The 23,261-nt window shown below is 43.5% G+C and overlaps 1 protein-coding gene across 1 annotated transcript in view; it reads left to right on the forward strand.

Moving 5' to 3' along the window:
• Positions 1–22,572, forward strand: part of LOC147709543 (fucolectin-like) — a 247,264-nt gene extending 224,692 nt beyond the window's left edge. Inside the window, exon 6 of the mRNA XM_086928080.1 lies at positions 22,005–22,572. Within this exon, the coding sequence (XP_086784206.1) occupies positions 22,005–22,170 (166 nt within the window). The 3' untranslated portion in view covers positions 22,171–22,572. The remainder of the gene's footprint in view (positions 1–22,004) is intronic.
• The last annotated feature ends 689 nt before the right edge of the window (positions 22,573–23,261 follow it).

The following is a 23,261-nucleotide window of genomic DNA, read 5'->3' on the forward strand; positions in this document are numbered from 1 at the left end:
ATGGTCAAGGCATTCCAATAACATCTCCCTGATTTATCTCCAAAACTGACAGAGTCACTATTTAGGGACAAAACAATCGGTTTTAGGAGGATTTACATTTACCAAAATGGCTAATACTTTATGGTCACTATAAGGTGTATGGTAGACCTTAAGATCTTTCAGTAGGGAAAAGGCAGAGTTTTCCACCATTACATAATCTAAAATTGATTCAATTTGGTTAGATTTATGAGTATAGTTCGCCGGAGAATCTGATGGGAGCCTTCCATTCACAATTATCCCATCCATTTCAACCAATTCTTCAAGGAGCGTTTTCCCTCTCTTATTTGTCTTATTATTCACCGGAAAGAGGGCTTGGGGAATCTGCAGAGCTTCCTCTCTATACTTGTTTCTAAACATAGACAAACTAAAGTTAGAGATTGTACAATTAAAATCCCCTACCACAATTATATGAGGAGCAGGTACTTTCTCAGCAATGTTCTTTCCATAGGAAAAAACCTTCTTTAAGAGTGTATTAAAACAGGCGTCTGGGGGAATATAGACATTTATCAAAACGACAGAATTACAAGATTCAGCATTATCAGAGTTAAATAGCGTTACTGCCTGGAAGAGATTACTAGGATCTAAATAATGGGAGAAATTCCAATTTATCCGGTTAGACAGTAGACATGCTATACCCCCTCTTGCACAACCTCTCCTTGAGGGAGATGCTCTACCCTCCAGTACAAAGTAATCCCTTCCTGCCAGAATTTTCTCAGCGCACCACGTCTCTTGGAGACAGATCACACTGGCCTCAAATGTTTGAAGGAATTGAAGTTTTTCAGAATTATTCTTCATACCAGCGGCATTCCAAGATAGTATTTTTAGGTCATTGCTAAAGGCGGGGATAGATTTCAGAATTATTTATAGGTTTTCTCGAAAGAACTCCAGTCAGCCAATTCCATTGAAGACTTTTTTCAACCGCATTTCTTTGGAGAGAAGAAAGATGGGTATTAATATGTGACACATGATGCATATCTCCAGCTCCAGTGTTTCCAAGCTCCCCTCGTGGTTTGTTGGGAAATCGAGTTGTGAGACTGAGATACCAGACCTCCTTCACTCTAAAACAAAAGTACGGAGCTGATTAGATCCTAAGAGAAATCTTGGTTAGATTCTTGGCAAAGAAAAACTAAACGTATGCTCCACCTCACTTACTTCTTCCCTCGTACTAGACTTAGGTTAGGTACATTGGGGTAGGCATATTTTAGAAGCTCTAGTTCAGTACTTTTAGCCTTTGTTATTTATATATGTATTTATCTATGGTCTAGGAACCATACAATGCTTTTACAGTATTATTTCATAATACTCTTCTTACTGTACGCATTATACTTTGCAACCAGTATTACGATTGTAGCAGTTCACTTTACTTGCTTGAGAAAGAAGGCTGTTAAATAAACCCTTTTATTGAAAACGCCTGTCTCTCTATTTCTCTGCACCTCTGATGAAACAACGCATGCATGATTGACTGAGTAAAATATTTATCTATTATTTCCACGACTCTGAAGATCAGTTTTATTCTTGGTGAAACAATGTTGTCATGTTGATGCGGTTGTCAGAAACTAATCCCTTCTTGTTTATTCGAGAAAGTTTCTAGTGACCTCTGAGCTAGCTGTCACTCACAATTAAGTCTAATATATTCGATAGCGACCTAGTAAACATAAGTCCTATGTCAAATCTATAGGATATATTATTTCAATGCGCAAAGCCTATTGAGAATATAGGAACTACACTACATTGTCATAGAGGCACATGAATATCTCTCTATTCATGGATAGTCTTCCCTGAAGCCAATGCAGTATTGCATGTGTTTCACGTCTACAAAGTAGAGGATAATCCAACAGTATATGTTCCTTTAGAGGACATTGAAATTCCACTAACTTACCAAGAGCATCAGCTCTGGTTTAAAGGCACCCTACAACATCAAAATCACATTACCAGGCTCGGCCCACTGGGTAGACCAGGAGCAACATGGCCCGTACTAGCCAGCTATACACCACATCCTGACAGTGAAGAAATGTCAGGTGTGGAACTATTAGTTCAATTAAAACAAATAATTGAAATACATAGACATTTGTTTCAATATGTCATGCGGACTCTAACAGTCCAACCTCCTATAAGGATTCCACAACAAACCCCTCACCAAGGGAGCACAAATAAAATCACACCACAGACTATACAATGAGTCATTGGTAAATTACCGACAAAAAGGGAACAAATTCTATTCTGGATAGCTAAACAAATTACTCAAATCAAGGCAGTATTTCCTGACAGTACACCTCATGAGAAACACAGAATCTTAACAATCTGTTTACCAATGGGGATCGCACCACACCTGGAAGACTGCGACACTTGGGGTACAGTGCTTTCTGCAATTTACACAAAAACACATGGTGTTCCATCTATGGTGGTTATACCTGACGTCCTGAAACAGATTTAAAAGGAATACGGGGCAGAGCCTGCTTTAAATCTGGGTATGAAATTACTGAAAGATTTCAAACAGGTCTCAGCTATAATATTAGCTAATATTAAAGGTGAGGCAACATCCGTGGCGATCCGCCGAAAAATAAGGGCAATTGATATAACTGAGCAACCATATGAACTGCCCAGAATAATTGAAAAATCCTACAAAGAACTAGATAAAGATATATTGGGTGGGAAACCAGTTAAACCCCAACTAACAGAAATTCCTGAAAAGGTCTTTATTAAAACACTCTCACTACTCCTAAAAAGAAATTGAAGCACTCTCAGTCCTGAGGAAGGTCTCCTCAAAAGGAGCCCTCTGAAAAGAGGTATAACCTTGGGGACAGGGATAATTTGAGAAAACCTGATAGATATCAAGATACTGATACACCCTCCTCTCGTACCTTTCAGACTTCCTCACAGAAATCGGAAAGAAGAGGACAGTCAGACCACAAGGAAGAACATGTGAAGTCTAAAGACGATCAACACGTTCTAAAAAATAAGAAAACCCAATTCACCAAAAAGAAGGTAGCAGGTCTAAAAATCAGACATGCCAAGGAGCTTAAGGACACAACTCAAGAACGGGCCCAGACAATGCTGGACAGTGCAGCAGAAGTCACCATAGCTAGCGAGATCTTGAAGGATCATCTGGAAACAGTAAACTTGAATGAGTACATTCAAGTTGAAACTGCTGACACCAGGGTTAGTGTACCCCATAAGTTATATGAAGTAACGCTCCAGATGCAGGGGATCCTAACTAGCCAAATAAGAGCACTCTTTTGGGAAAATCTCTCTAAGGGTTATGACATTCTTCTAGCTGAAAAAGACTGGCCACCAAAATTTGTCAGGGAGTGCCCACACGGCGAAAACATCATTATGCCAGCCTTCTCCGATCATATTCCAAGGTACACAGTAAAAGTCAACAAAAGAGGACCAGAACGAGTACTCGCACTTTTTCACCTGAATGCACCTTCTAAGATACGACAGTCACTCTGGTGCGGTGACGTCATTCTTCACAGTGACCATCAGCCACCTGTTGCCGGCTGCTTAAAGAAAAGGGCATCCCTGTGTGCACACACACACATGCCAAACAAGAAGAGCTGCTCCAAGTGTATGATGAGTATCATGACGGTAACGGTTCGCCAGTCGCCCCAAAGTGCTGCAATTCATCACCACCTGGCGTCTTATGGCAGCCACTCCATCGTTTATCATGTGCATCACTGCCATCCCTGGAGCATCAGCTACCATGACAAGTCCTGCACCATTGCCATACAAAGCGACGATCTGGAGTTACAGTGACCATCTTTTTAACCGGCGCATATCCTGATCCTGGTAGCGAGAGCATGTTTATGACCAAGACACATCCACCCCTGAAGTTTACACAAGTGACGAGGGGGTGGCTCCAGAGTCGGAGCTCATATGCTGTCCCGGGGCAACTCATCTAAGGGGCTTCCCAGAGCGTGAGAGTTGGACTTTACTGTGCCCCACCAATGAATTCCAGGAAGTAGCCTGGCCATACAACAGAGAATTCAACTAGTCACAGAATGCCAAGACTGTCGTCAACGGATCAAGCGACATAATTATCCGATGTTTTACAATGGACTCCCCCTACTCTCCTGATGCACCTAGTTTTAACAACAAGACACTAATTGCCTCACAGCAAGAGTACGCTAGACCGAAAAACATCAGCTAGGTGGACTATAACTCAACTGGCGTCAAAAAGAAAAGGTCCGGACCTCATCAGCACTGTGTCCATGTCCAGTTATGCCTGGTTAAAGTATGAACATGTGCCAAAATGTCCGGGTGCTCCCAGCTGCACCTGTCCACCGCTGTCCTGCAAGCTACATCTCTGAACTGTGAGACTCCAGTTATTTTCAGTTGTCTTCCCATTCCTTCCAATAGGTTGGACTCTTGTTTGTTGTTTTTCATTTTAATAAAATTTGGGAGGAATGTTGGGTCCGGCTGAACACAGTCTAGTGTTTCTACCATCCACTCCCCCGAGGGCTGGCCCACACACACCCCTCCTCACCCATCCAACATGGGCGTCACCAGTCAGGTGACCCCGCAAATTAAAGAGCCCGAGTGCACGTGCTCGAGGCTAGTTCACAGTGCCATAAACACTGTGTCTGTGTCGTCTTTTCTCCGATATGTGGGCCTAGGGCCCAGAACGTAACATAGCCAGGCTAGCGAGGTGTCCGAGGCCTCTGACCACTACCTGCTCTCCCCTGGGCAAACTTGTGCTGGACACAACCAGGGGAGGTGGCCAATGCTCTAAGCACCCGGGAGCTTACCCCCCTCTAAGGCGGCTTCGGCAATGGCTGGGCTCTACGCCTTACCTAAGGGAGGAGGGGGGGGCACACTCACCAGAGTCAACTCTTGGAGATCCCGGGAACACATCCAAATGGCATCAAGGGCAGCGGCAAAAAGGCCGCCAGGTGGCTGGGAGAGGCACTCATACCTCATCTTCGCCCACCCCTACTGGAAGTGATGCAGCGCATGGACCCCTGGGGGGGTCCCACATGCTAGACTGTCTTGTGTGCCCTCATGTGGCACTAAGGCTGCCGACCTCTTATGAGGGTCCTATTCGTGGACCACAGGCAGTTAACAGGTGGGGTGCCAGAGGTGCTATAACCTTCCAAGGAGGCCTGGGCTTCTCCCATGCATCCATAGTTAACAGATCCAAGGAGACTCTGGAAAGAGGTGGGCCCCCAGATCCATCCAGTAAGCTAATTTTCCACCCCCACTGGGACAGAAGGGTTACACAAATGCAGCACTTTTTCACATAAATATGAATTTGCCCATCTTCCACATAATCCACAATCTGCTGCATTATTCCAGTTACAAAACGTTTCTAGCTCAAACACAGGTCACACACAGCACTGCACCAGCGTATTTTACAAAAATGTACCTGTTACCTCTCTGCTACTGTTTGTTCTGGTCAGGCTTCATTCAAAAATTGTCATTTCTACCCATATTGATGTTCATCTCGCAGTCTTTTCCCGGGGCAACATTTATTTCGCGCATTTTGTTCTCAAAGAACAGTCTTTTCACGAGGAAGTTCAGCATTTAGAACCATTAGAAAGCATGCTTCTTCTCTTTGTAAGGACTGATTCATTCAGTCTTACAGTGCTTCTGAAAGAGACCCATACGTAATAAATGAACAATTTACAAGACTGTTCTGCAAGAATGATCCCTAAGTAAAACAGGTAATTACAAAGGGACATGTAGCTGGAATACAGAATAGGACACTGCTTTTAAAACATAACCTTGAGGACCACCCTTTATTCAAAGTAATGTATATTAGCCTTCTATACTGTTCGAGGCTGCGAGCGCATGCGCACGTTTGCAACACTGTTGTGTTAAGCACAGGACTTGAATCCCGTACTTGCCGACCATTTGCTGGTTCCTGCTTCACTCTTCTCTGCTGCCCCCTAACTGGCCAGCGCAGCCCAAACGTCAGTTACGCCTGCCTCCGTGGAGCACGGACTAAGCACAGATAATTCAAACATAATCAGTGCCCGTCTCGATGCTCCCGAGGTGATTGAGGTACTATTTCTTATCCCTCCGCAACTCTACTTTCTTCCCCTTGCCAAAGAATCTTAAACTGTGATTCAGCTTGTAACTTCTACATGAAACACAAAAGCTGGTAAACAAGATTTTTTATTTAATCTTTTGACTGTTTATAAATGGTGAACATGTGCGTCCAGGCTTCTCGTTTCTTGCTGCTTCTTCACCAGGAAGTGTTTTTCTTGTGTTCTTCTGCCTGCCAGTTTCCACTACTGTTTCAGTGGACCTTCATAGCTAGTGCTTTTTTACTTATGTGTTTTTACTTTCAGTGTAGTGTTCACACAACGGTAAAAGACATTGTCATTTAAAACGCCAATAGCTCTAACTTTAAAAAATGTGAGACTGTTGCATTTCAAATGCATGTTTTTTTGTGGTTTGTAATGGTGCCTCGCAAGTGTTGAGCAAAGAAGTGCCATACGTCTCTTGTAAGAGATACATCTGGTGATGAAATGCAGATATGTATTGACAAGGCTGTCAAACATGCAGTGCAATAGGTCTCGCATTTGCGAGAATGAGCTATTGGCGTTGTAAAGGACAAATGGGCACATGCATCAAGCTATTTAGGAAGTGCAAACAGTGCGAATCGGTAAATTCGGCCGTTTGCGCTTCCTAAATATGTTTTCGGGATGCATGAAACAATTTTTCAAAATTTCTCTTTTTGTTGCATTTCCTAAAAATTCGAATGCATTTAAGGAATCGCATTTTTGCGATTTATGCAATGCATCATTTTTTTTTAAAATGCGAATTTTGAAATAGAAAGTGCAAATTAACACGAGGTTGACCCTCGTGTTAATTTGCGAAATTCTTTAAAAAAGCACCAAAATGCATTTTGGAAAGTGTCATGTTACAGACACACATGTCCTTAGGACATGTGTGTGTGAAACATGCACTTTAAAATACATTTCAGGGGTGCAAGGGGGGGTCCTTAGGACCCTCCTCCGCACCCTTGCAATGCATCAACAAATTGCGAATTCCAAAAAATAGAAATGCAAAACGGCATTGATTCCTATGGGCCTCTAGGCCCATAGGAATCAATGTAATGCCATTCCTTAATTGCGATTCGCAATTAAGGAATCGCAAATTCCGAAAATTAAGAAATCCCAAAAAATTGTAGGATTTCTTGATGCATAGGATTTTGCAATTCCTAAATTGCGATTCCTTAATTTTCGCAATTTAGGAATTGCAAATTCCTACAATGATGCATGTGCCCCAATGTGTTTTATTAATGTGTTTTAAAAACCTGAAAGCAGTGTGTGAACACCCATTTTGTACTTGTAGTTGTTGCTTATGATAGGCAAGGCTGCGGTAACTGCACCTCTTATACTGCCAGCCTTGCTTCTTGTAAGCAAGAACTACAAGTACAAAGTGAGTATTCGTGCACCGCTTGTTTTTTCCAATATTGAATGTTATGCACATGAAAACGTGTCATCAGTCAGGATCCCACAGTGTGTGATCGCATGTGGCAGCCTAATGTAAAGGTGGCAGAAGTGCACTTGCAACGTACAGCTTCTTCCAAGCTGCTGCCAATGTCCCCGATTCGGCTGCTCAGTTCCTGCCGTGGCAATGTTGAGACACTTTTCTGCCAGCTGAGAGCGTGATGAGTAAGAACCCAGAGTAGTAAGATGCCCACAGCGAATGGCATTCAAAAGTGACCAAGGTCCAGAAAAACCAGAGGCGAGGGGGGAAGGATCCGAAGATTAGGCAGACTGGTAATTTCTAGTCTTTTGGCACTGAAGTGCGCCCATACGCATTGCCATGTGTGATATATCCGCCCTGACCCCTGCTGTGTTTAAACATGTTGCATTCCTCCTTATGACGTACGTTGTGCGAACAGTGGTCAGTATGAATTACCAATGACCCAATATCGTGTGTCTGTTTCTGCATTAGATCTTGCATTAGTGAAACTTTGCGCTACTGGTGTTGCAAATGATAATGTTTGTTATATAAGTAATAAAAGAAATTGCACGAAGTAAGGTAAGGGTGCAGTATCATAGGCAGTTACTAGGTGTCCCTATGGAGTTGTAAATGGACCTCTACTAGCCACATAACAAAGTGCACCCATAATGCAATTAAAAAGAGAAGGATTGCCGCTGAGCATAGTTTTTCAGTGTTTTTATTGAAAGTGAGATTTGTTAGCTTGTGTATGAAGAATGAACCATTGTTGTTTATTTAGCTTAAAAAATGCTCATTTTTTTATTTTGCCTATTCCAAAATAAACAATGGCGCATTTTTTAAACAAAAATCTCACTGCCTAGGCCAGACCCGACATTGTAATCCAGAAGGTTAATATGGGAAAATAAACTAATCCACCCAAACTGGTGTACCTTTTACTTTGTTTTAAGTGTGCAATTTGTTGTTCAAACACTTTGGGTTTGTTATGGTAATCTGACCTGCTAAGATGCTCCATGTCATTCCCCTTCTGTAACATCTGGTATTGTACAGATGCTTCATTTTATCATTTGCACTTAAACATTCTCCTTGAAGCATTATGGGGCTCATAGTTCCCCTCCTTGCAGGCTGTAAACCTTGGTCACCTATAAAAATGCCAATCTGCAGCATCTAACATAAGAAAAGCCAAGTTGCTATCGCACATGGCACTCATTAGGTAAAAGGTAATTCTGTTCACAGTAATCGTGGAAGAACTGAATGCACTTCCACATAATATACCTTTAGCAAAGACGCTCAAAGACGGAACAGCTGGGTTTCAGAATCTCAAAGATGGCGACAAATTAAACACAAAGCTGATCTAAGATCCTTTAAACAGGGGCACAAACTAGGAGCTTTGCAGGACAAAGTCTGCCAGGCTGCAACGCATTTTCAGAATGAAAAGATAGTGTTGAAGATGCTTTGGCATGAAAACATAGCTATCTTGCCCTTCCATCTGTGTGCAAGTATAGTATCAGTTCAAGGTGATGGCACACAAAGTCCACACTAATGGTGTACACCAGATCTTGTGCAGGATGGCAGCTAATATCATGTGTATCTGTTTAGACCAATGCCAGTGAGAGTCATGATAGATGCAGTGTGCACAAGTGGCTTGAACATTTTTAACCCGTGAACGCTCGGCTGTAATAGAGTGCCAGGAGTATGACAGCAAATGTGGCCAATATGAATACAATGGTTTTAAGGCCAGTGGAAACTGCCACGGATGGCAAACAGAGGGAAACATGAGACACACCCAGCAGCCTTAGTTGGGTTAAAACTGGTCTTTGCCTACAAACGCATCTCTACATCAGCAAACCTACCTGCGTAGAGACGCATGTCACTGTCTTCAAGCTCTACTCGACTGCAGGGCTTTGCTCCCTGCTCTCTCTGCTGGGGTTCACTGGGTCACACTGCCCAACTCTGAGGAATCTGTTGAATGTGCAGAGCTTAAAGAGAAAGAGCCTCGATTCTATCAGTAGCGGTGGCAAGTGTGGCATGGCATCCCACCGTGGTTTCTGGCTTCCATTGACGTGCCCTTTTCTGTTTGGATCATGAAAATAAATGTCATCTTTCAACGGATAAACTGTTTAACGCCATCAAGGAAAAAAAAAAGATGCAATGACATAGCGCCTGCCCACAGATTACAGCCTCCAATCTATTTCTACGCTTTCTATAACCTCGGATTGCATACTTTCTGAAAATGTCTCTCCCCAGTATATTCCTAAAATCCTGCATGAGAACTGCCTTTGAATTAGATCAACTGATTGTTCACTCCTTCCTTTCAAATGACTCCTTATCCTCCTTCCTGTGCATGCCGTACTATCCTCGAATGAAGCCTGTTCTGCTTATTTGTTGTCTGACTTACTTTCCGCTTTATTCCTGCAAATGGTCCATACCTTTCTTCTTCATGAACTATCCTTGAAGTATCCGTTCCTTGCGATCTAACAGCATCGATTCTACCCCCTCTCGGCTATAAGCCAATCACAACTTTCCCTCGCACAAACTCACTAATAATCACGGCAAACTCCTATCAACCTAAGCTACCACAAAGAAAACGGAGGAAATGAAATGTACAGAACAGCGTCCTCAGAGCAGGACTAAGCCCACTAACCAGGGGTAGTAGAGTAGGGCGCAACCTGCCTCAAATGGCTTCGACATCTTGTTTGGGGTAGTAAGCATTATACAAATACAATCAGAACACAATACAATGGGGTAGGAATATTGTAACCCAAGACAAAGGGCGTCACATACATGAAAAGATAATGCTAAAAGCCTGGTCAAAAATCGATAAAACTGGTTCCTCTCATACTGTCTCAGGGTTACACTTTAAAGATTTGTTAAAAGAGGCTTTACACCTATCATTAAAGTAAATGTTTTGCTTGCAATTGTAATGCTTAAATTTTCGGCGGTGCCCTATGAATTTCAACCTGGCAAATTTAATGTTCGAAGAATTAAAAACATTATTTGTCTAGAACTATATGTTAGAGTGTAGTATTCTGGGTTTAGTATTTATATTACTGCACTTCTCTGCTTCTAGCTACTCAGCCAGTGTGAGTGTTCCAGGTTAGAATGTGAGTGTGATTGACATGAATGGAATGCTTGTGTGACTGGTATGAGGGTAGGCAGTTGGAGTATGGCCTGAGTAGCTAGGAGGCTGCTCCTGGTGGGGCTGCTTGTTCCAGCTTAATACCTCCTGTAAACTCATTTATGGCTTAATAAACCTACTTCTAATGTCAACCACTTCTGCCTCGTCTACATCCTTACCAGTATGTATGGACCTGCATACTACATTATTTTTGGCGACGACTAGGAGACGTATCAAGCGTGAGCCACAAGAATCAAAGGAAGAAACTAAGGAACATAAGGAGCCACAAACAAAGGAACCACTAAGGGAACATCAGCACGCCTTAAAGCCCCACCAGTGTCCATCAGACCGGACAGCCCTGCTCAAGCGTGCTGTGTGTGGTTCACCTGGACATATGGACATTAATTGCCTTTCAACAAAGTAAGCACGTTTTATTTACTTGTTTGTGACTACTATAAATCTAATGAAACCTGCGCAAGGACATTTTTGAAAAGATAGTCTGCGTCAGCTCATGCGTGCTGTTCAGTGTCCAAACAAATTAATTTTACATGCGTGTTAGAAACTGCGCAAAGACACTCTTCATGTACAGTAAGCCAATTCATTTGTGTGACTCGCTATCTGGCTTCAAACAGACTTGCAAGAGAAACTGCTTGATTTATGTCTGTTTCCCTAATCTCATTTGTTGTGGTACCGGGAAGAGTGAAACCAGGTCACAGGATGGATTTGGGGGCACGCAGCTGCGACCTTTGGAGTTAAGCTAATTGACTTTGATGTGAGGGGGCAGTGCGTTTTCCACACAGGAGTGGTGTGGGATTACAAGCGTTGTGAACGGAGTCTCGAGTAAAACAGTTTTGTTTTATTTATTTTTTTGAGGTCAAATTCAATGTTTTTTTGAAGATCTTCAGGTGTGTCGCACTTTTCAACTGCCACTTCAAAATTTCAAAAACTTTGCTCGCGCTTACCTGGGAGCAGTTCTAGCGTCTCGTGCAGACTCTGGAGACTTCTTCATCTTCTCGACTGTCGACAGTGTGACGCATCGACTGCAGCGCTGCCTTCAAGCGTTTTGGCGCACGTTGCTGCAATGAGCCACCCAGCATTACGCCGATTACGTGCTGCCATTTTCAAGCTGTGTGCAGCAGCCACTTTACACTGTTACGTCTGGAGGATTCATTCAGCTCTGACATAAACATTCGTCACAAAATGGTTTTGTCTTACAGGTCAGACAAGCACTTGATTTTCATGTAATTTGTGCATATTACAGCGCATGTCGATCGTTGTTTGGAATTTTAAACATGTACTTGATTTTTGTGAATTTTGTGCACATCGGAATGCATGTCCATTGTTGTTAATTTCTTTTAAGAAGAGCATTTGTGTTTGGCCGGGCTGCATTTCACACGAGCCTTTTATTTACTCTGGAACATCTAGTCATTTCAGCTTGATGGGAACGTTCACGGAGCACTCTCAAGTCTTTTTACCGTTCTTGGAACCTTCACGGAGCAATTTCAAGTCATTTCTTTATTGTTCCTGGTAAAGCAGTCAAGGAATTTACGGAGCATTTTTCATGAGTGCTGACTGGGTTTATTCTCAGTTGAAAATACTACTCTGCTGTGCAATGCTGCCATCTTGTGGTTTTATCACATTTCTGTTTCAGTATCTCAGTTGAAGGAAGCATTATTGAGTTTATGTAAATTTTAGCTTGACACTACATTCTCTTTACAAGTACAGTTTACACCGTTGACTGTGGTTATTTGACAAGCATATTATTAACTTACAGGTATGTCTATGGTTAATTGACAAGCTTACTATTAACTTACTGTTTATTCATTTTGAAATGTGTCATTTTACTTTTGATGGGTTCTCTCACCCTCTTGTCTACACTACAGTTAACGCTGGTGTCACTTTACTTATGTTGGGTCTCTCACCTTTTTGTCTACACTGCTTTTACGCTTGTGTCAATTTTCATCTGTGGGTTCTCTCACCCTCTTCGTTTAGGGTACTCACCCTCTTTTCACTGAATTAGTTTGGTACATGAGTTCTCCCACTCATGTTTGCGCTAAGTATTAGTTTAGGGTTCCCTCACCCTCATTTGCATTTTTGTATCCCTGTTTTTGGGATGGGTTTAGGTCACAATCCTATTTCTCCTCATGGTTTTACCATATGTTAACCCTCATGTTTGGGTTATAGGGTCAAGTCTTTGTTTCCGACTTTACCTTCTCTACCTCTGTTGGACACCTTTGTTGTACGTTTATTGCGTGCATGTCGCACTGTGCGAATTTCTCTTTTGTGTCCAGTGTGTAAGACGCCCTGTGCATCACATTTTTTTTCCCTGTGTAAGCTTATTGTGCTTCACTTTTCCTATGTGTTTGTTTCACACATTGTGCTGCACCCTATCGTGCCGCTGGTGTTTTGGGTTATGTCCTTTTAACACCTTAGTCTATGGGTAGCCAATTATTTTGAGTGTTCCTCACATGAGGAGTGGAATTGTTTTGCCACATTGTGCTGCACTTTATCGTGCTGTGTGTGTTTTCTTGGGTTTGTCCCTGGTTACCCCTTCGTTCATGGGTTAGTCCCATGTCTTCTTAGTTCCTCTCTTGAGGAGTGGCCTTGGTTGCCACAGTCTACCTTCGTGAAGACGTTTTCTTCATGTTTGGTCTTGCTCACTTGTTGTTTGTGAGTTCGTCTCTCATATATCGTCTTTCTTTTTCTTCAGTATTAAAGGAGGAGGATGGTGTCAGTGTTTGAGTTTACTGTCCCTTTCTTCCTTCTTTCTTGGTTTTTGTCTGTTTACCCTCTCGTGGTGTGAAGTCCTTCTCATCCCTGGGTTTATGGATAAATATTACAATTGTATATTTTGTTTGTGGATAGTTTTCTTCTTTGCTCTCTGGTTCTCTTTTGTTTTCCAATTCGAAAGGAAGAGGATGTGTAGTATTCTGGGTTTAGTATTTATATTACTGCACTTCTCTGCTTCTAGCTACTCAGCCAGTGTGAGTGTTCCAGGTTAGAATGTGAGTGTGATTGACATGAATGGAATGCTTGTGTGACTGGTATGAGGGTTGGCAGTTGGAGTATGGGCTGAGTAGCTAGGAGGCTGCTCCTGGTGGGGCTGCTTGTTCCAGCTTAATACCTCCTGTAAACTCATTTATGGCTTAATAAACCTACTTCTAATCTCAACCACTTCTGCCTCGTCTACATCCTTACCAGCATGTATGGACCTGCATACTACATAGAGTTAACCATAAAAATGACAATTAATATGGCTGGCACATTATTAATAAGGCTTTTAAAGGAATTTAATCCATACTATTTCTTGGAGAGGGTCACGGCACCATCTGAGCAGAGTTAACATTGATTAAAACAAGATCAAAATTAGATTGGATGGTTTTAGAAGCTTCAAGCAATAGGAAAAATGTCCAGATTTATAAAGTGGGGGATAAAGTGGAAAGTGACAACTAGTAAGGCCAAGTGATGCTTGAGGCTCGGGCTGTTAGCATCAGGCACATCAGGATGTCTTAATATAGACTGTTTAATGCCCCAGCCCCCTCTGAGTGAGGGTCACCATGATGGTGCCTGAGTCAGGTAAGTGCAAAACTTACAACCTGCAGATTGCAAGGCCTCATGTCCAAAGGGCACATTGGGTTTAGCCCTTGCAGATGTCAATGCTGGTCCTCTGCTTCTCCTGAAAGCTGGATGCTGAACATATCTATGGTGTACCACAAAGAGCTAATACCATCCTGTGGCATCATTGGTAAGTGCAAGTCGAACTGAGTTCATAAATTTCCCCATTCTGGATAGGGCAGTTGGTGTGTTTTCAGAGAAGCACAGATCCAAGGCCTCCTTGCAACACCAGACCCTGAAAGACCGAAAGAAAGGGATAAGCAGGTGGCAGCGCGCGCCAGGCAGTTTGGGGTAGCAGCACAGAGGTGAAGCCACGATTCTTTGCTGTTGTTGTATAGCCTGCATGAGATTGCCTCCTCTCGACTGGCCCAGACTGTATTAAGATTCAAGATTTGCAGAGCAAAGAGCCTCATGTAGAGGATCTTCCCGCATGCCTGGGCTAAAAATGCTTGTTGAAAATTGACTCGGTTACTTACCGGTAATGTTCATTACTCCGAGTCATAGTCTTCCTCATCACAGTCACAAAGGAGCACCCAGTGTTCCAGACACAGCATTTACCCATAAATTTAGAAGGTCCTCACCCAATATTGCTGCCTGACAGGAAGTACCTGTCACCTGGCCTATAAGGGTTGAACCAACACAGGAAACATCCTGAAATACAAAAGCAGAAACAAAAGAAAAGACAATACATTTGTTCAATGCACCTCCCACCACCAAGGGTGGGCGGGAGGGAACATGACTGTGACGAGGTAGACTATGACTCGGAGTAAAGAACATTACCGGTAAGTAACCAAGTCATTACCATCCTCATCCGGCTTCCTCGTCACAAAGGAGCATATACCCAAGCACTGGACGAACAAAGAAACATCCAGGATCCCAAGGAAAAAACAATGCGGACAAACACAACATGTGAACAGTCGCAAGGACGGCGGAGCCAAAATCCCCAGAAGACCCACTCCCAAATGCAAAGAAACAGGAGAAGAAGACACGTGGGAGGCCCAAGAAGCCGAAGCACAAAGTACCAACAAGGAGGCCCCTAGAGAGAAGCCCAGGAGGAAGACACACACTGAATGGAACGACCTCGAATGACCGGGGTAAGAGAGACCCCCAGAAGTAGGAAGGCCAATACTAACCAAAAAGGGGCACACACACACAACCCTGAGAATATGAGTCTCATGCTAACCCTGAGAGAAAGAGTCACACGCTCAACCGACTGAGCCAGCCGGGCAAAGAAGCGGACCGAACCCAATGGGCGCAGATGCCAGCATAGGAAGATGGCCCCGCCAGGCAACCGCAAGGGCAACAAGAAAATAAATGTCCACCAGGCAAAGGGAGGCCGTATGCCAAGGCAGATAACCAGAGCCCAAGGCAAACCAGGGAACGGAGCTGCATCCCCACCCTGAAGAGGGGCAGCCGAGGACAATAAGGAGAATGACCAGTCAGGGGGAAGTCCCAGGTAGGCAGGGAAGAAAAGCAACAAGAGGATGACATGCAAACGACACTCCCAAAGTCGCCCAAATGGAACGGACCAGAATGAAAAGCATGAAGGACCAAAGGACGATCCCCGGGGGGAACAGGCAAAGCAATGACAGGCTGTTGCAGGAAAAAACTGTGCAGAAGACAAGAAGCCAATGACTCAAGGGAGACAAGAGAGGACCTTTGGATAGCCAAAAAAGCAGACCACCTGCAGCAGAGAGCAGAGAAGCAAAAACCGTACCGAAGGAACGCAAGCACAGAATCCCCACACAGGCAACAGGGAGAAACCCAGTGAAGAACAAAAAAGGGTGCAATACAATGAGCAACTATGAAGCAGTGGAAGGAATTGAACCCAAGTGCAGCGGGAGCCAGAGCCACCAGAGACACAAGACGCACCATAGAGCAACAGCGCCATGGTCATAACAGAAGCCTCAACCAGTGACCAGGAACAACAAACTGGGGAAACACCAGAAAATGAACACAAAATCCGAGGAGGAACAACTGTGACCTGAAACACCAGGTCACAGCAACACCACCATCAACTACCACCCCCCAATGCCAACTGGCTGAGCGTCAGAAAAAACAAGCGGGAAAGCAGAGCAGAGAAGGGGACAGGGGGGCAACCGCCAGGATGGAGAAGGGGGACACCAAGGTCGGTGAGGCACCAAGCACCAACACACCATGCAAGGAAGAAGGGTGTAACCCTGGCAGAAGAGCAACCTGAGGGGATGTAAGCAAGCCAACTAGGGCCACTGGAACACCCTGCCAGGACCCCGAAGAGGAACTGTAGAAGGTGAAGGTGAGCGAACCGCCTGGGACCCAACCATGCCGAAGCAAAAGAGGAGAGCCCGCACCACACATAAGACACAGTAGGCACGGGGCACATGAAGACCGGCGGACCTGAACTCTACACGCCATCAGGAAAAAGGCAAACTGCACAGGGGCAGCAAATACAGCAGTCAGCACCACCCAAGATGAGGACACCCAGCAAAACGCATGAAACCAAGAACCCTGAGCCAAAAAAACTGAAGTACATGAGAAGGGAGTAGAAGGCCAGGCCCTGCCACATCAAAAGACAGAATAAAAGGCTGACAACAGTGACAGTAATGGTAGGAACTGTTCCAGCATCCAGCGAGAGCCGGTGCCACCAAAGGCACAAGATCTACCAATGAGCGAAAGCACCTTGGAAAACCATGCACCCCAGAAGCATGTATTAGACCTCCCAGTGGAGTCAAGGCCGACGAAAACACCAGAGGGACAGAGGGCAACCCAAATGAGAGGACACAAAAAGGAGAAGCCAACCCAGGTCAAGTACTACAAAACCTCTGAAAGAGAGGAAGCACAGGCAGCTTACAGCACCAGTAAGAACCAGCAACGCACTCATCCAGGAACTAACCCTAACCAGACCCGACCATGCAAACAGCTGAGTACATACAGGAGCAGGCGCGCAAGGGGTAGGACGGCAGTAGGCACCAAAGGGCCAAGGAGCCAGAAGGACCCCAGAGGAAACAAGAGGCAGGAGCATCTGCAACACACCAACTTGTCTGGAAGCATATAGAAGACCATGGCCAAGAGACCCCTGCCGGGCCCGCAAGAACTATATAGTGCCACAACCCAGACCCAACACTGGCCCGGGAACCGAATACCACCGGGCGAAGGACCCAGGAACCGGAGAAGGCGTGAGAACCAATCCGGCCACCCACCGTGAGAGAGGCAGGAAGTGGCAGAGGCAAAGGGAAGAGTAGCACAAGAAGGCAGAAGCTGGGAGATGTCATGGAATGGGCGCCACGGCCACAACCCCACCCTCAAAAGGGCTGGGAGGAACCCTGCACAAGACTGGGATGACCAAAGGCACATCCGCATGAGCCTGTGACACCAGATTCTCAAGACGAACCAATGAGTAAGAGCTCCGCTGGGCCAAGGGCCCAACCAACATAACATGCATATTAGTAAAGAGCACGTAACACCCAAGGGCTTCAAGGTGCAAAAGAACAGATGTGGATTGATACCCAACTAAAAGGAACACCAATCAATGACCACAGAAGGAGGACAGGCCAAGTGGCCCTGCCGGAATTAGAACCAGAGGCCATGAGGCCGTACACAGGTCCCTACAGTGGATGCAATAGTCCACTGGGCCACATACCCAAAGGCACTTGCAGAAAAGAAGCCACCCCCACAGGAACAACCAGGGAGCGAAAACAAAACCAAAGGGGAAGGCAGAGACCAAAACCACTAGGCCACAGCGACACAAGGAGGCTAAGCTGGCTGGTAAACATGCAACAGTGCACAATGAACACAGAAGAAGGAGCGGGCAATCAGTTGCCAGCCTGTGCCCCAGACCGGCCCCGGAGACGGACCCAGAACCGTAGGTGAAAGAGACTGGGACCGTACGACAACATGGAGTGCAAAGACACCCTGTCCGGGGAATACACACAGCACAAAGACACAGGACAAGGCAAGGCACAATGACTGGTAAGCATATGTAAAAGCATGCAAGAACATTTGAATGCATTCGGATCCAAACGCAATGCTTTACAGTACAAATGAAAATGCACATGCTGTCGAGCGATCTTGCTGAGACTCGAACTGAGAACCCCAGCCCCAAGGACGACGTCACCAGCTGCAAGGCCAAATCTACCTGTGAAGGAGAAGGTCCTTGAGAGGAAGTACGGCAGAAGAGCCGAGGACCCTGGCGCCCGCCCCTGCCCCTAGTAGCCCAGCTGTATACGATATAAAAACATTTTGGAATCAGTTCCTAACATAAATGCATAGTAAAAAAAAATTGTTCCTTATAGGGGTGTATCATACTGCAAATACGTCCTATAAATGTCGACCAGAAGTATGCTTTGAAATCAGGAAAGTCAAGGCCGCCTTTTCCATAAGGTAATTTAATTAAACCAATAGCCCGGCGTGCTTTTTTAGAGCCCCATTTGAAACTGCTTAATATGCCATCTAGGCGTTTAAAAAAAACATTACTAATACGAAATGGAATAGTTCTAAATAAGTAGATGAATTTATGAAAAATTTTCATTTTGATTAAATTAATCCTACCAATTAAACTTAGTAGAACCTTATGCCATTTTTTTCAAAACAGTAGCTGTGTCTTTTAGCAGTAGTTCATAATTCAGCATAGCTATCTCTTCTGGACAAGCAGAATTTTTTACGCCAAGATAAGTAGCAGTTTTGCACACTCCTTGAATTTGATCCTTTGTTTTATGATTCATAATAATTTGCATCTTATTAGTATTCAGTTTATATCCAGATACTGAACCCAACATCCTGGCCTTCGTAATAATCCCTATCATTGCCTCATCGATATTTATCGAGTAAACCGCAATATTATCTGCGCATACCGTCACCCAACAAGGGTGCTATCATTTTTCACTGAATATATCAAGGACTCCCAGGTGGACAATCAATTCTTTGTGGGCTTTCAAGTATGAAGAAAGGCAAGGCAGTTCACAAAGGAACCATCTCTGAATGGATCATCTTTTCTACACCATGGACAAGAAGCAACACCATGAGAGCATGCAGGTTCATTCAACAAGATCTTAGGTTGCAACCACTACGTTAGCAAGATGAGTCCCTGTTCTGGATGTCTGTCAAGCAGCCATGTAGGCATCAATGCACATGTTTTTCAAACATTACAGCTTAGACAGTCAGGTCCAGGCAGATGAGCCTTTTGCCCGTTCAGTCCTCTAGGACTTTTTGATATAACAGTCAGCAGACCCACCTCTGGGAAGAGAATGCTTTGGTATCTATTCTATGGTAAGGAATCTGAGGCTAGAAGTCGTTTTAAGATGAACTAGGAGCAGATGTATCAAGCAAGTGTTTTGCGAGTCCTTATTAGCAAAGTTTAGCCATTCGCTATTAAGGACTTGCAAAAGGCAATGTATATAGGAATCGCAATATTAATTGGATTTCCTATGTATCCCTTAATTGTGAATGGCAAATTGCGATCTGCAGTGAAGGGATACCTTACTATGCATTCCTATGGGCCTAGAGACCCATAGGAATGAATTAGAACACATTCGCAATTTGCGAGTACCCATTAGGTGCTCGCAAATTGCGAATGCAATTTCATGAGTGCAAGGGTGTCAAAAGGACACCCTGTTGCACCCCTGAAATGAGCATGTGTGCACATGTGGCGCACATACATACCCTAGGTGCATTTTTAAAAGAAATCGCAAATTACCACCAACTTGAAGTTGGTGGTAATTTGTGATTTTCAAAGTCAAAATCGCACAACTTGGGTACTTTCAAGAATTGCATTTAAGGAATTGCAATTTGTGATTCCTTAAATGCATCACAGAATAGGGAATCACAAATGTTGTGATTCTTTATTGTACAAGGGCCTTTTGGGATGATACATACCAAAAGTTTTGTTTCCATTTGGTTGTGAATGGGAAGTAGGCAAGTCACTTACCTTTCTGGTAGAGACTATCTAGCCGCAGATTCCTTACCGGTTCTCCCATCCTCCCTGTTCTGTTAACTGTGTATCTAACACTTAGGAGATATTTTTGGACTTCATACTGGCACACTACAAATTTCTTTTCAGTTTGGTCTGTGTTTGAACAAGAACTGAGGCCAGCATGCTGGAGTGGCGATTATATAGTCACTGCACATGTAACTTCCCTCATGGGTGATGATGATGACAATTCCACGCAGAACCGACCGACACGACCAACAGGGGCGCATGGACACTGCAAATGTTTTTTGGATTTAGTCTGACACCTGGGTAATATTTTAAGGAAAGGAATCTACGGCTAGATAAAGTCTCTACTAGGAAAGATATTACTGAAGGTAAGTAACTTGTTCATCAGTTTGTATCTACATTTTACATCACAATTCAACACCAATACACATTCACCAGGAGCTTCGACAGCACATTGAATCACATTATTCAGTGCTACTCTGATGCACAAAACCCAGTGATCCCTACATGAAGTCTAGTGACCTTTGATGCACAGCACATGTGGTACAAAATAGTTGCAGTGCTCCCCTGAGGCACATCGCTGCGTGATACTCTAGATCACACCACTTAGTTCTCCTCTCAGATGCCCCTCCAGCAAAGCTTTGCAGTACATCCCCTTCTCCTCACCTGCTTTGACCTTCTGCTGCACTGCTGCACACCCCACTACTCCCCTGATGTATCTTACTTTGTCTCCCCTGTCCATCATGCAATGCTTTGCTGATGCACTTCTTTAGCTGCATAGTTATTTAGGTTTATAGGGTTACTTACGGCTATTGATCTCTGTGCATTGACCCCTGTAAATGTACTTGTGTATGTGTAATTTCAAATGTATGTAAATTAGGGTCATATTGGCCTAAAGGGCAATCAGGGAATGCCCAATGGGTTGGTCTGACATGTCAGTGTGTGGGCTGGTTTTTATGGTCTAGCATGACAACGCTGCTGTCAACAGACAATTATATGAGAATTACTAGTGAGGGGCTGTGGCTCCTCCCATGTGTTGGGAGCCAGGAGTGCATGTTTTGATTGGACAGAAGTTGTGTGCTTCAACAAAAAATTGCTTGCCCTCAAGATAGCTGTAATCATTTTGTTGTTGTAATGATATTAAATAGTCTTAGATAACTAAATAATTGATGTTGTGGTACTCTGGCAACACCACAAATTGGAGGAGAGCAGTCTTTAACCTACATGGATTTTTAGGTCTGGCTTGACAATGCAACTTTCACATGACCTTTTAACCAAACCTGTTAATTATTTCAACAGCCTTTGCTTCTACACAAATACATATTAATTGTTATGCTATTTACTTGTAATGCTTCACATTACCATACACAATTCTTGTAATATAGACATTTTGACCTTGCCAATGCTTGTTTCTTTGTTTGTGGACCTGTTTTGCGATCTTCTGGGACGATTTTTACTGTTGATTTCCCTGATGATAAATGAAACATTGCCTGTAGTAAGCTCAAATCCATGCAATCTTGCACACCTTGCGAAACACTTACACAGTGTGTCTTTAAAAGTTCAAAAGTGCCCCAATTTAGAAACATGGGCCATATTCTTTACCTATCTAATTCATTAATGGGTGATCAATTTTATTTTGGTGCCTGGGCCTATATATTGTCACAGTTTGACCCTGATGTCATTTGAAGAAAAAAATGATTTACATATGTTAGACTATTTTCGTGTGCCTGCTCTATGTGTGCATGTATGTCATGAGTCTCTCTGTATGAACAATTCAAAAGTCAAACCTAATCTCTTTGTCAATGCTTGTCCTCAAACAGCTTTTGGATAAATTAATGAAACACAGGAAGGCAGATTGTTTAAAAAATGAGTTAATTCGGATTTGCCTTTTTATTGGTTCCCCAGGTGCGGCCACATTTCCAGTATCGCAGCTGGTGCTACCCAGGCCTTTCATTGCTATGGAATGGTGGGCCGTTATGTGAACGTCATTATAAAAGGCAGAAAGGAGTGCCTCACGCTTTGTGAAGTACAGGTCTTTGCTGTACCGGAATTAGAAAATCAAGGCAAATAAAGAGATTTCATCAAATCCCTATTAGCTACATTCCAGTAAACTTACACATAAATTTGCATATTAGTGAGCTATTGAATCAATGCATTGAATACACACGAGTTGTTCTGCAATTGCTGAAACAAACTGCTAATTCAAATTACTGCATTAAAATATTTGTTATTCATTTCTATGTTCTTCATTTTTCTTAATTTGATTAAAAAATATGTTGAAAAGTTTCTTTCAGTTTAATTCAATGAATATATAGCTGTAAAGGGTATTCTATTGTATTAGATGTATTCTGTAATGCATGTATTCATTATGTAACACCAAACTGAATAAGGAAATTGTTAGAAAACTGAGACACCAAAACGCAACATTTTCAGTGGCTATACCTGATGATAATAAATGTTAACACAATCCAAACTATTTGTCTTGTCATGTGTATGAGAAAAAGCCTCTTTTAGAGTGCCAATCCCTTTTCTAGTGTTTTATTTTAATGATAGTTTTTAGAATCTGCACACTGGGATACACCTGTCCAGAGCTTATGTTCTGACCCACAAAAAGTGTCAAATTGGCTAACCCCTCATTTGCATATTTAACTCTCCTGAAAGGCAATAGTTTGTGTAGCCCACAATTTTCCCATGGCATGGAAAGTAAAATGGAAAGCAGAACTACTTTACCATCCAGTAGTGTGATCATGCAAACATGACGTCAGGCTTACCACCGTAGCCTGGCTACTCAAGTTTTAAAAACTGCAGCCCATCCTGTCAAAATAGTCCCTTTTGTAAGGAGAACCCCTTCTTTTTTAGTATTAATAAGTCACCTTTATGTAGGCCGTGTAGCCCGCAAGGCAGGTTACATGGTAGTTAAATGAAGGACATGTAGAAATGTAACATTATCATGGCCTTACTGCAAATAGCACTAACAAGCTATTTTCACCGTTTGGAAGGTGGCAGCCACATAGGGAAACACTATGAAAATAATATTAAATATTCATTATCCTGTCTCCAAAATGGATTCTGCAGCCACAGACACAAGTCTTTCCTCCTACTGCTCACCGAAACTCCGGCAGGGGAGGCCTGGATAATAGGTTTCCTGTCTAAGGGAGATGT

The sequence above is a fragment of the Lissotriton vulgaris genome, chromosome 6, assembly GCF_964263255.1.
Source record: "Lissotriton vulgaris chromosome 6, aLisVul1.2, whole genome shotgun sequence".
NCBI classification, from domain to species: Eukaryota; Metazoa; Chordata; class Amphibia; order Caudata; family Salamandridae; genus Lissotriton; species Lissotriton vulgaris.